Here is a 12,090-nt window from a genome sequence, read left to right on the forward strand (position 1 = left end):
ATAAGAAACTAGTATCCCATTTTTAAGAGGTGCTTCAGAAGATCCCAATTGGAGACTGAAAAATGTGTTTATTCGTTCGTAGCTAGCCTTTCAGAGTTCAGGAACCATCTGTTTTCTTTCACTTGAATGAGGGATCACCCATTATGGACATACCTACATAAGTGTTTTGTGTTTGTGTGTGTGTGAGAGAGAGAGAAAGAGAGAAATATTGACTTAATAATTAAAGATGATACAGCTCACTCAACATATTGAGTCAACTTGTGGCTAGAAATATTGTCAGTTCTTGGGTTACATATTTTCCCAAACAGGCTATATTATAAGTCATTATTTCTGATTCCATGAATTAGTATTTCATAATTTATTGGCACAGCCCTAGCTTTAACAGCATTTCCATATCTCCCATGATCTTGCTCTGTTTCCATGCATGTTAATATTTTAAGACTGTTCTGATGGTCTAACTCATATCTCACACTGTACTAGATAGCATATATGTGCACGTATGTGCACCTGTGTGTGTATGTATATGTGTTTAACAACATTTTAGTTTTTGGTGGAGAATATTTTATGGTTCTTAAGGACTTCTTTTTAAAGCGTATCACTGCCTTGCAGTAGTGAACAAACAAAACAATAGTATATATATTAGATTTATGTATTTGATTTCCTAAATACATACTTTTTCTACAGACATGGACGATGCTCAAATCCTCCCACGCCCACCTCGCGTCAGACATTTTTCACAGAGTGAGGAAACGCCCAGTGAAGTTTTTGATGCGTTGAACGAGGAGCAGACACTTCCACGAAGTAGCAGCACATCTGACATCCTGGAACCATTCACAGTTGAGCGAGTCAAAGGTGCAGTTCCTGTCATTGACGATTCATCCCATCATGCGCCAAGCTTACAGAGTTCCACAGAGGCCTCTTCAATATGTAGATCCACTGAAAGTCATGTTACTGATACAAATAGCCGAGAGTCCTCTCTGGAAGTTGGGGATAGTATTTATGACCATCTCTGTCATTTGGTAGGCCCGGTAGAACTTGCAGATACAGCCTTTGAACAAAACCAGTATGTTGACCTTGAAGGTGAAGATGATCTTCTTTCCTCTCTGAGAGAATATCTTAAGGAAAACGAAGAACTTTGCAGTAGCATTGAGATAGATAAGCATGAGCCTTCTTCTCATGAAGTTGATTCAGGAATAAGTAGGAATGATAAATTGCCATTGGATGGAGTAGAGCATACAGACCAGACTGTTACATGTGCAAGTAGTACCACTGTTGCAGAAAGTGCCGATGATGCAGAACTGCAATTGGAGCAAAACCAAAGTGGCTTTATAAGTAATATTGCACCTACACAAGTAGACAGTTCTACAGGAAGCCAAGCTGATAAAGCTAAACATTTAAACATTGATAAGCCCATCCAAAATCTGCCTGATCCCAGGTCAAGTAGCCCTAGAGAAAAAGAAACGAAGAGGTATTTGTTCAGACAAATTGCCACTGATGTAGATGTATCTGTGGAAGCAGTGCTAGCTGAAAAGCATAGAAGTGCCCTCTTTAATGAAAAAATAACCAACACAAGTGTTATGCATGCAAAGAAAATGCCACATAAAGCCTTAGTTAACCCTGAAATGCTTCACATTACTGGCATGAGCAAACTGTCACCAACTAAGAGAAGCATATCTGAAACGGTAACCCATAAGGCTAAAATAATGAAAATAGCAGCTAAAAAGCGAAACAGTGTCCATGTTACTTTTAGGCCATCTACTGAATCAGTTCAGTTTTATAATCCTCTAGAAAACAAAGAGGCCCCCTGGAAAGCAAGACTTCGTAAACTCAGTGGTTTCAGTAGCGGGAGCAGTAGCAACAGCAGCAGCAGCAGCAGCAGCAGCAACACAAGCACCAGCTCATCCACAATGGCTGTGCTGGTCAAACCCGGAATATATAGGCCTCTAGATCCAGCCAGTACAACTTCTGCTTATAGTAGGCAAATTAAAGAATCAGGAGATGTTCCAGCATTCGTGTTGCAGAAGGAAAGTATTGGAATAAATCAAATGTCAAACCGTAGCCCACCTAAGCCATCGAGTCAGGAGTCGGGACAACAGCAGGGCTCCCTGGGTGGTGTTTATAAATCTGTTGTACATGCTCTTTCGAAGCCGAAGGCAAATGTTTCCCCACAGAGGCAGAGCAGAGTGCCAGCAGAGGCTCCACTGAGGGATCTGTACAGTCATGTAATGGGCTATTTTGGAAAGAAAGCTGCAGGTGAGCACTAACAGTGTGCGGAGCACAATAGGAGAAAGGCAGCACCAGTTTGGCTTGATGCACCTGAAGCAAGCTCTTATAAAGCAAATCAAAAGGCTTTGGGATGATCAGTGCTTTTCCTGTTTGGTTTTGCATGCGCATATGGCCAGCTGAATTTCCCCCCTCCAGTATAAGTTACTTTGATAAACGTTAAATTACTAATGATCCTTTTTTAAAAATAATAGTGAACCACTTTGCTGCTGAACACTTTAAGAGTAGGGAAGAGGAAGAGATAGTAAATGACCTACCAATGGATCCTGTCTTTATCATATACTTCTCCTGGCAAGCCTTGAAGGCCAGTCTTCAACATATATTTGGCATTTGTATGCTGTCCAATAGGGGAATAAATGGTTTTGATATCTCCAATTTATCTTCTTAGTGATCAGTTATTTCAGTTGAGCCAATTGTAGGTTCAGTTAATTTTTCTTCCTCCTCCTCCTGAAAACGAGACAAGAAAATTTTGAAGTAGGTTTCAAAATTTCCTGTTTGGACTGTCTTCTTAAAACAATCTGGTGTGGATTTTTGTCATTTTTATTTGAGCTATTTCAAAATATGCTTCAGTGCTTTCTGTGTGCATTCACTGGAATGGATGCACTGACTTCCTAAGCGACATCTATCACTGCTTTCCCTCCCCGCTGGGGTCATGGAAGTGCATAAAGGTACCATGATAGTTCTCCTTGAGCTAACTGTGAACCTCTATGTGTTAACCAAAATGGGCAAGGCTGGCTGTCATTCTAATATCACCATCTTAGTTCATGTGTTCAGTAACTTTTAAAAGAACATTAAATTAACTTTCAGCAGTGAGGTAGGTTTTTTTTTGCACTTTTTTTTTTTACATTGTATGCTGGCATGATTAACAGAATGCTCTGTAATGCATCCTGCATTGAGATGTTAATGCCATCTGAGGGCAGTCTTTGTAAGCGTATCACAGTAGACTGGGTAGTAATGTAGATTCTTTCCGGCTAATTTGTTTCAATATGCTATTTAGTAAAAGTTTCTCTTTAAAAGCAATGTGCAGTCTGGATTCTAGGAGTATATAGAACGAAATTTTGAAATTTAATACTTCAAGATTTTAATATCAAGACCATGTTATACCTCAGATTAACAGTACGGTTGCTTTGCAGTCTTTTGAGGGGATAACACTGTCTCCAAAAAAAAAAAAAAGACAAACAAGAAAAATAAAACCTTCAAGGTAAAATAACACAATAGTGTAACAGAATTAAAAACAGTGTAATTCTGTGCAATATTGATCATAAACCACTGACCATTTTAAGTCTTCTGTTAATTTTTGAATCATGTCATCTTTCATTGTTTATTAATTTATTCAAGTGTACTCTGTGTCTACAGTACTGCATTGAAACATAATTCATTGGTACATTCTACTTATGTGTTTCTCATTAGCATACACCCGCAGAGTTGGGGGGGGGTTATGCATCTGGTGATATGGAGGAATGAAGAATGTGTGCTTAAAGCAAGCATTAACAACTTTAAGTAGTGCTTATCTGTAAGCTTTCTTGCTCTTTTAAAGGTCACACTGGAAATTGACTAACACCTGCTCAGTGGTGATGGCTAGGGGTGGGGGGTGTTGAAGGCTGATGGTAGACTTACTAATTCCTAAAACTAAACTTATTTTATGGGAGAAGGTATTTTTAACTGCATGACATTCTTTTGTATTTACTGGTTTATTTCTGTGCTTTTAAAAAATATTTTGTTATTGAAACTGTTCTTTACTATATACAGTCATTCATTTGCTTTTAGCCAATAGAGAGGATATGAGCCCAAAGCAGAACCCTCTTGGTAGTGATAATGGCAGTAGTAATGCAAATATTCCTGACCTCATGGATGAGTTTATAGCTGAAAGACTGCGCAGTGGTAGTGCTCTGGTAAGCTTTTTCGATTTTCTTTTGTCCTGAAATATACAATTCTAATGCTAAGCAATTTACAAGATCACCAGTTAATTATGACTGTAAAAATGTTAATAGCTAGTGATGTTTGTTAGTTTGATAACCTCAAATGAAAATGGCTGCAGTAAATGTTATTTGATGGAAACGAAGCTGGACTTAAAAATCGGTAGTAGCTGAATCATTTAGTTTTGTACAGCCCTTGTCTCTGAAATAGCAAACATGAAAATATTTTCTGGCTGTAAAAGTGTTTCTTCAAACTATTTCTTCAATTGTCATATTTCTTCGATTAGAATGTGACCAGAAGAGGGAGCAGTCCAGGAAGCTTAGAAGTTCCAAAAGACCTTCCCGATATACTGAACAAGCAGAGCCAAATGCGCCCTGCGGATGACCCAGGTGTGCCTTCTGAGTGGACGTCTCCTGCCAGTGCAGGCAGCAGTGACCTTGTCAGTTCTGACAGCCATTCGGACTCCTTCAGCGCCTTCCAGTATGACGGCCAAAAATTTGAAAGCAAGTATTACCGCATCCAGTTTTCCCTAAAATCATAATACCTCCTCTACATATATTTTTTTGCAATAGACAGCTTTATGCAGAGAAATTGAGAAGAGTGAATGCGCACAGGTTCTGTAAATGATCTGGAGCAAAGTCCACAAGGAATGTGTTTGGCTTATCATCCATTTTATAAGAGCACACGACTTTGGGAGCAGGTATTTTTGTAGACCTAGATCTGTGAAGGAAACAACAGACAACGGTACAACCTTCTAGGAACCTTGGCCCTATATGCATGCTGGTGGGGAAGGAACTTCTCAACTTTGCAATCCTTCTTTTCCACTGTGATGGTTTCCTCAGGGTCATGAATATGTCCCTCACACTACAACAACTTGGGTGCATCATCAACAACAGCTCATTGTGTTTAGTTTAGTTCCAGACCTTCATAAGTGATCTTTGATGTGGTTGTGGGGAAGATCTCCCTGTTTTAGGACAGGCAGAACAAGAGCTATTTAGCACTTTAGACTATATACCTAGTAAAGCTACAAAGGGCCGTAATAGCTTGCATCAATTGATTCACTGGTTGAGATTCTTGTCCAGTAGCTGCTTATTCCTTTTCAACAACAGTTCACCCTCAATTGGTGGCTAAACCCTGATGATATTGTTTTTGTGCACACAGATACAAGCCTCTCAGGAGGGTAAGTGATGCATGCTGCCAAAGCCTTTGCAAAGTTGAAGATTATTATTTTCTAGGAAGGAGAAACTGTTTCTCCAGAATTTCTTCTGCCTCATTGTTTAGTCATAAGATCCCAAAACACTGGATCATGTTGCTTAGATTTGTTGGAATCTGCACATGATTCCACAACTCACTTGCATTAAACACAAGATGAAAGGTAGCAAGAATGCCCTTTGAAGGAAAGTCCTATGTTTTTGAAATTGATCAGGTCTATGCTTTTAGTTAGGCCATTGAGATATGTATCTATTTTTCTCTGTAGATTTCAGCTTTGGCCCTGAAGGTGGCACAACAACTTCTGCAGAGTCTGATGCAGGTTCAGGACCTCAGCAAAGTGCTGAAGAACAGGAAGTTGCTAGTCTAACTACACTCCATATTGATTCTGAGACCAGCAGTCTCAATCAACAACCACTATCTGCTGAAGCAGCAACTATTACAGGTAATAATAATAATAATAAATAATGTATTATTTGTATCCCGTCCATCTGACTGGGTTATTCCTCTGTTGCAAAGCAGAGGAATGAAATTTCTGAGTATTTAACTCATTTCTAGAGGATTAGCCATTTTATTCTGTGGCAGCAATAAGACGAGTTGGGGTACCAACAACTTTAAGACGAACACATTCATTTTTACAGCCTTCCTCTTAGAAATGGTGAAAAGTATAGCCTATAAAGTTTATCTGAATAATATAATTTATGGGGTATATATTGCCAGTTAAATTGAATTAAAAAACAACAACCCCAGAGTATTGTTTTCTGGAATAATAGACCTCTTTCTATCAAGCAGATTTTGTAGCCATGATCCAGAGGTCTGCACATGGCAAAACTACATCCATACTAACCTTTTTCCCCCCTCTTCATCTGTCACCCCTATAAACCATCAAGCAGCTTTTAAATTTCCCCAAAGTTGAGCAGGAAATCAGCCTGCTGAAGACCTCAACAGCATATAGTAAGCATCCAGGGGCTGGATATTTTGTTGCTGCCCCCACTTTTGATACATAAGATATTTGGAAATCATTCCTATAACAAATAAAATTACGAATTTACCAGTACCAGCAACTAAAATTTGACTGTATAGGTGTCCAAAGTGCGACTAATAACATATTTTTAGATGTGTGTTTGTTGTGCCGCTGTTGAGCTTTGTATGCTACTTGCAAATCAGAATGAAGGCTGAGTAAATGCATTTTTTATTCTGATAGCTAAAATGTCATTTGTAGGTTCTGAAAGCGCATCACCAATCCAGTCTGCTCTTGGATCACGATCGCAGACACCATCGCCTGCCACTCTGAGTGCAGATCACAACGAACAGAAAGATCTACAGCTGGATGAGAAGCTCCACCACTCTGTTTTACAGACACCAGATGACCTAGGCAATATCTTAGATAGAAAACCTAAAGAATAGCTTTTATTTCATTTCCTATACAGTGCTCACTATTTTAAGAATTGGGTAGTCTCAGAGAACAGTACTTGTGTTTTCTGTTTGCTGTTCATTAAATTTGTCTTACTAATTATGTTTTTAACTCCTGGGAGAAAGTAAAAATTTCATCTGCTTGATTAAAGCAGGAGCATGGACTATTTATACATTAAATAAACTGGGTAAATGTGGCACAGCGGGGGATTGGGGGGGCCATATCTGCTCTGTTCCACCTGGCTATCATATATTTTGATGCAACATATTAATGGGCTTTTCTTGGGAGGAATTCAACATCTTGCTGTTGTGGTTATTCTGTCAACACAAGCATTTCAGCTTGCCAGACGGAATGATCCCTCCTTCTTCCCCACATGTGGTTCTCGGGGGTTTTTCCTGACCCCCTTAGAGCCAGGGGGTCATGAGGAAGGAGGAAAGCCCCATTGCACAAATGGACGTTCTTGCACACCTTGCATCATCTCCCTCCTTAACTTCTTAATCCACCTCCAAATAATAGCTGGCCTGAAGTTTTGTTTGTTTTTCCTTCTGTTACAGAAACTAGTGATTTTCCATCTGAATGCTGCAGTGTGATGGCAGGAGGAACAGTCACTGGATGGCATGCAGATGTAGCTACTGTAATGTGGAGACGAATGCTAGGAATTTTAGGAGACGTCAATTCCATTATGGACCCTGAAATACATGCTCAAGTTTTTGATTACCTTTGTGAACTCTGGCAAAATCTTGCTAAGGTATTTGGAGAACTGAATATTTTTAGCCGCTCAGCCTAAAAAAAGTATTTTAAGGTAGAATTGAAGCAGCAAATTCATCTTCACACAAGTTTGCATTGTATTTCTAAATAATTTCAGATTAGAGACAATCTTGGCATTTCAGCTGATAACATGACATCACCTTCTCCACCAGTTCTAATTCCTCCGTTGCGAATTCTGACTCCGTGGCTGTTCAAGGTAAACACAGTGCAGCCCATTCTGTGAATATGAAAATGAAAATGGGGTAACGTATGAAAGTGTTAACATTGTGGCTTCATTCTTTAATATTAGGCAACCATGTTGAGTGATAAGTACAAACAAGGCAAGTTACATGCTTATAAACTCATATGTAATACAATGAAGCGGAGACAAGACGTTTCTCCAAACAGGGACTTTTTAACTCATTTCTACAATATAATGCACTGTGGACTACTTCACGTTGATCAGGTAAGGGGCCTCAATAATTTAAACTTTATTCTGAAGCGCATTTCTGAGCAATCGTGAACCCAGAAAATTAAAAACGTGTTGCAGAGTATGCCTTTGAGAATTTGCAAACGTAATCCTCACTTGGAGTTTTTTATTCATGGTAAATTATGTTTTAAAGAAGTGGTTTTCAAATTTTCTAATATCTGAGAACCATTTCTGCATGCTTCTTGCCACTGACAAGAAAACTCTGTATGTTATACAAGAAGCTGGGGAGTGTTACAGGGTACATAGTATCAGGCTACTGGCTGGGCCTTTCTTGAGTAAACTTAGAATGCACCCAACTACATGTTGAGTGATAAGTATAAACAAGGCAAGTTACATGTAGCTACATGTTTCAGGGAAAGATCACTAGTGTTGAACGAGCTGCGTTTCACGACCCTTGCCTGCCACTTCTGATCTCTTCATTGATAAGCTTCCAAGAAAAGCATAGGATTTTTTGAATAATATTTTTTAAAAATGATTGCTTCTTAGAGACAGAGGCTTAACTCTTGCAAACAAAAGATGACATGGTAGATCTGTGTTTGAGCTGCACTCTTTTGGATTGTAGATGGGTCCATACCCTTTCACTCAAAAAACAAACAAACCAACGAGCTATCAGGGAGAAGTGTTCTCAATTTCTTTTTTAATTGACATCTTGTTTTCTTTGTGATTGAATGCTCCTCCAGAAATAATTAAAAACCAATCATAAGAGTCACACCTACAGTCTAAAATATTAGAGCCTATACACAGGATTGCCACCTCATACGCTGTTCATGAGAACTAGCCCAGAGTCTTTGTTCTGCAAGTCTGGATATAGGCTGTCTTACCGTAACTTAAGTGACAATTCATGCAATACACTGCAAGATTTTGTCTCATACTCACAGTTTCAAGTCCTTGCAAAACAATCTAATTACCAATTTATAATAGTTCTGGTAAAGCTATGCCTTTTGGGTATAATTGCCAAGAATCTGTCATACTGCTGAATAAGATACCTTCCCAGAAATCTAAGGGTCGTTGGCAAATAAGGAGACATTGGTTCCAGTAATCTTACTCATCTTCTCTTAGAGTTAGCAGATACTTTAGAAGGAAACTCTACTCCCATTTGTTAAATATTTTGTACTGCTTTTTACTGTCTTTCATTTTCTTCTTTCTCTGATGGTCCGTTCTAACTTGGAGGCATTTCTGACTAATCATTTTGCGCCCTCAAGACAAATTTAGGTTTTATTCCCATTATTCACATTTGTGAAAGCCACCTAATACAAAAGTTCTCTGGGCAATTAACACTAAAAAAAGCAAAATAAAAACAGTAGCAGAATAAATCCTGATTTAAAGCCAACAACTCCCAATGTCCTAGGCACATTTTGTGACATGGAATTTCATCAGCATGAGCAGTTTCTGAGCTCTGCATGTAAGATTTCAGATTCAAATTGCAGAGTGGAAGGAAAAGGGGGATCTTTTTTCTGCCTCCCCACTTCCAGCTACTCTCTGAAGACTGGAGAAGAGACCCTCTTAAGAATATGAGGGAAGTGGGCTGGGGAAAGACTCAGCCATGTGAAAAATGAACATAATATTTTAGCTGCAGTTCATTCATTTCCAGCTTTGTATTCTTTTTATTAAAAAAGCACCAATAGCATAGGTTTAAGGTGCCGTTTAGCTCCTAAGTTTCATATCTCAGTTTCTAACACTGGGAACGACAGCAGTACAGAAGTTCTCAAGTGCAGTAAACGTTTAAGATTGAAATTTTAAGACTTGAAAAACCTGGAGAAATAAAATGGACTTCACCTGGCACCAAAGAGATCTATACAACTTAATAAAAAATTATACCAAGAGCAGTAATCCTACTTTTCTTGAACAAATTTGTGAATAATTTATTTTGAGAGAATGTTCACATCTTGATAAGTTCCAGTGTAACTGCAAATCCTGTGAAGAAATGTGGCTAGATTTGGATAATAGTTTTATTCCAGTTCACTGGGAAATTATTTTTCATTCAGGTTCAGTTTCACTCCCTAGCTGCACTTGGACATCATGATGATTTCCTCCATGGTTTATCATTAAGGATATGAACCTAGGCAAGCCTTGGGCTTTTGTAGCACACAAACCCTTCCTGCTCCTGAAGGAAGTGTTTGCTTTTGCTTCCATTTTTAGTTGAACACAGCTTGTTGCTTCATCCAAACCCAATAACCTGTGACTAAATCTTAACACTGGTTTGTTTCAAATAAACTCCTTCGTACCTATACCATGTAAACAGTTTAGGATGGAGACAACACACTAAACTGTGATGAATTCAAAACAGAAGCAAACAGCTTCTAATCTCCTTGCAACCACACCAAAGGGGAAAGTGGGGGCACGGAAACCCAATATTTGCTGTGACTTATTCCCATCAGAATACAACATAGATTATCACAATCTCCAAATGCTCCACTGGCATTCTCAAAATAGGGTTTCATACTATTTATTTTGTCCTTTCCTTAGTCTTTTTATTTAACAGAGTGTCTATTATGGAAGTTGCAAGCGATCTGTCTGTTAAACAGTTCTGTGCCTCTTTTCCTCCAAGGATATCGTCAATACAATCATCAAGCACTGTTCTCCTCAGTTTTTTTCACTTGGTTTACCTGGTGCTACCATGCTGATCATGGACTTCATTGTCGCAGCTGGTAGAGTGGCGGCATCCTCTTTTCTCAATGTGAGTTTCTTTTAACAAAAATTATTGCTGCTGTTTAAAATTATTTACAGACCACATTTCACTGAAAAATAGCAAGGCAGTTTACAAAATAAAACCAGTACAACAAAGTAACAATTAAATATATACCAGAGTTCACTAAAGTCAGTACTAAGGATGGGTGCCTTGAAACGCTGGTGTGAATAAGTAAGTTTTTGCCACCGATGTAACTCCTGCACCACAGTTGCCTGACATATCTCTAGGAGGTCATTCCACAGTGGAAGGGCCACCACAGAGAAGGCCCTCCTTTTGTTGTATGACTGGGCTGGTTTGTACAGAAGGAAGTGCTTTCTCAGATAGCCTGGTCCTAAGCTGTTGCCCAGGTTAATTAAATTCAGCAATTGCTATTAGATTTTCTGTGGGTGTCCATCCATCAGGTAGGATCTAGCACCACCTGGTATCCAGAAACAGGATATGCAACTCAGAGTCAAGGCATATACAACCCCTTCCAGTGCTGACTCCTGTCCATTTCCTGCCTTTGCCTGAGATGGATTTGTGGTCTTAGCTCTCCTTTTGGATTTTTTCTTGTGTTCAATATGAGTGTTTTTCCTTTTGGTCTCCGGGACAGGCATCCCCCCCCCACTTATGTGGGGGTTACATTCCAGGGGCCCATGCGCATAAGTGAAATTGCCTAAAGTGGGGTGCATCCTCTAAAAAGCCTCCAAACACCTATTGTTTCCCCTGCTGTCTTTCCACACAACTCTGTTTTCAACTAAAGTTAAAGTTCTGGGGCCAGCTGGAGACCTGGAGGCCATGCAGAAAAGCAGCTGCAGCAGCTGCTGTGCTACCCTCCATGTCAGCTGTTAGGTGGGGAGGCCTGACAGCCTAAACAAATTCCCACTGTGCCTTCAGTCTCTTTGGGACTTCTTCCTCCCTCATTGACCTCCTCTTTGGGCTGTTTCCCGCCATTTCCTGGCATTCTGTTTTAAATTTATTTCCCGGCACCAGGCATATACGTAGTTGCACATGAGTAGAACACATGTGGGGGGATGTCTGTATTTAGCCTTCCTTTTCTATAATTAAAAAGAGGGAAGGAGGTCTATTTATTTTCTTGCTTGTCTCCCCACCCGCCACTTCACTTCCTGGGGTCTGTGAGTCTTTTTTTCACCTTTAGCCATGAGGTGGTGCTAGATCCTACCTAATGGATGGCCACTGGCTAAAAGTACCATTTGGGTGAGTCCAACAGTCCATTTATATACAGCTTAATTTTATATATAGCTATGAGTTATATAACACACACGCACACACAAACGTGTGTGTGTGTGTGTGTGTGTGTGTGTGTGTTACTAGGATGTTGTGTACAAAGTTTACCAATTA

At 39.4% G+C, this 12,090-nt stretch overlaps 1 protein-coding gene across 12 annotated transcripts in view; it reads left to right on the forward strand.

Moving 5' to 3' along the window:
* The window catches only part of RALGAPA1 (Ral GTPase activating protein catalytic subunit alpha 1), a 146,328-nt gene that overhangs the window by 64,885 nt on the left and 69,353 nt on the right, over window positions 1-12,090 (forward strand). For 8 of the 12 annotated variants that reach the window (XM_080977220.1, XM_080977227.1, XM_080977225.1 and 5 more), the window contains 9 exons: window positions 685-2,253; window positions 4,051-4,175; window positions 4,487-4,703; window positions 5,678-5,854; window positions 6,632-6,784; window positions 7,378-7,571; window positions 7,689-7,787; window positions 7,881-8,036; window positions 10,609-10,737. In XM_080977220.1, coding sequence (XP_080833346.1) covers window positions 685-2,253; window positions 4,051-4,175; window positions 4,487-4,703; window positions 5,678-5,854; window positions 6,632-6,784; window positions 7,378-7,571; window positions 7,689-7,787; window positions 7,881-8,036; window positions 10,609-10,737 — 2,819 coding nt within the window. The remainder of the gene's footprint in view (window positions 1-684; window positions 2,254-4,050; window positions 4,176-4,486; window positions 4,704-5,677; window positions 5,855-6,631; window positions 6,785-7,377; window positions 7,572-7,688; window positions 7,788-7,880; window positions 8,037-10,608; window positions 10,738-12,090) is intronic. The other 4 variants (XM_080977230.1, XM_080977222.1, XM_080977231.1 and 1 more) reach the window with 1 other exon arrangement.

Source organism: Podarcis pityusensis (assembly GCF_964106645.2).
Source record: "Podarcis pityusensis genome assembly, chromosome: 1".
Taxonomy (NCBI): domain Eukaryota; kingdom Metazoa; phylum Chordata; class Lepidosauria; order Squamata; family Lacertidae; genus Podarcis; species Podarcis pityusensis.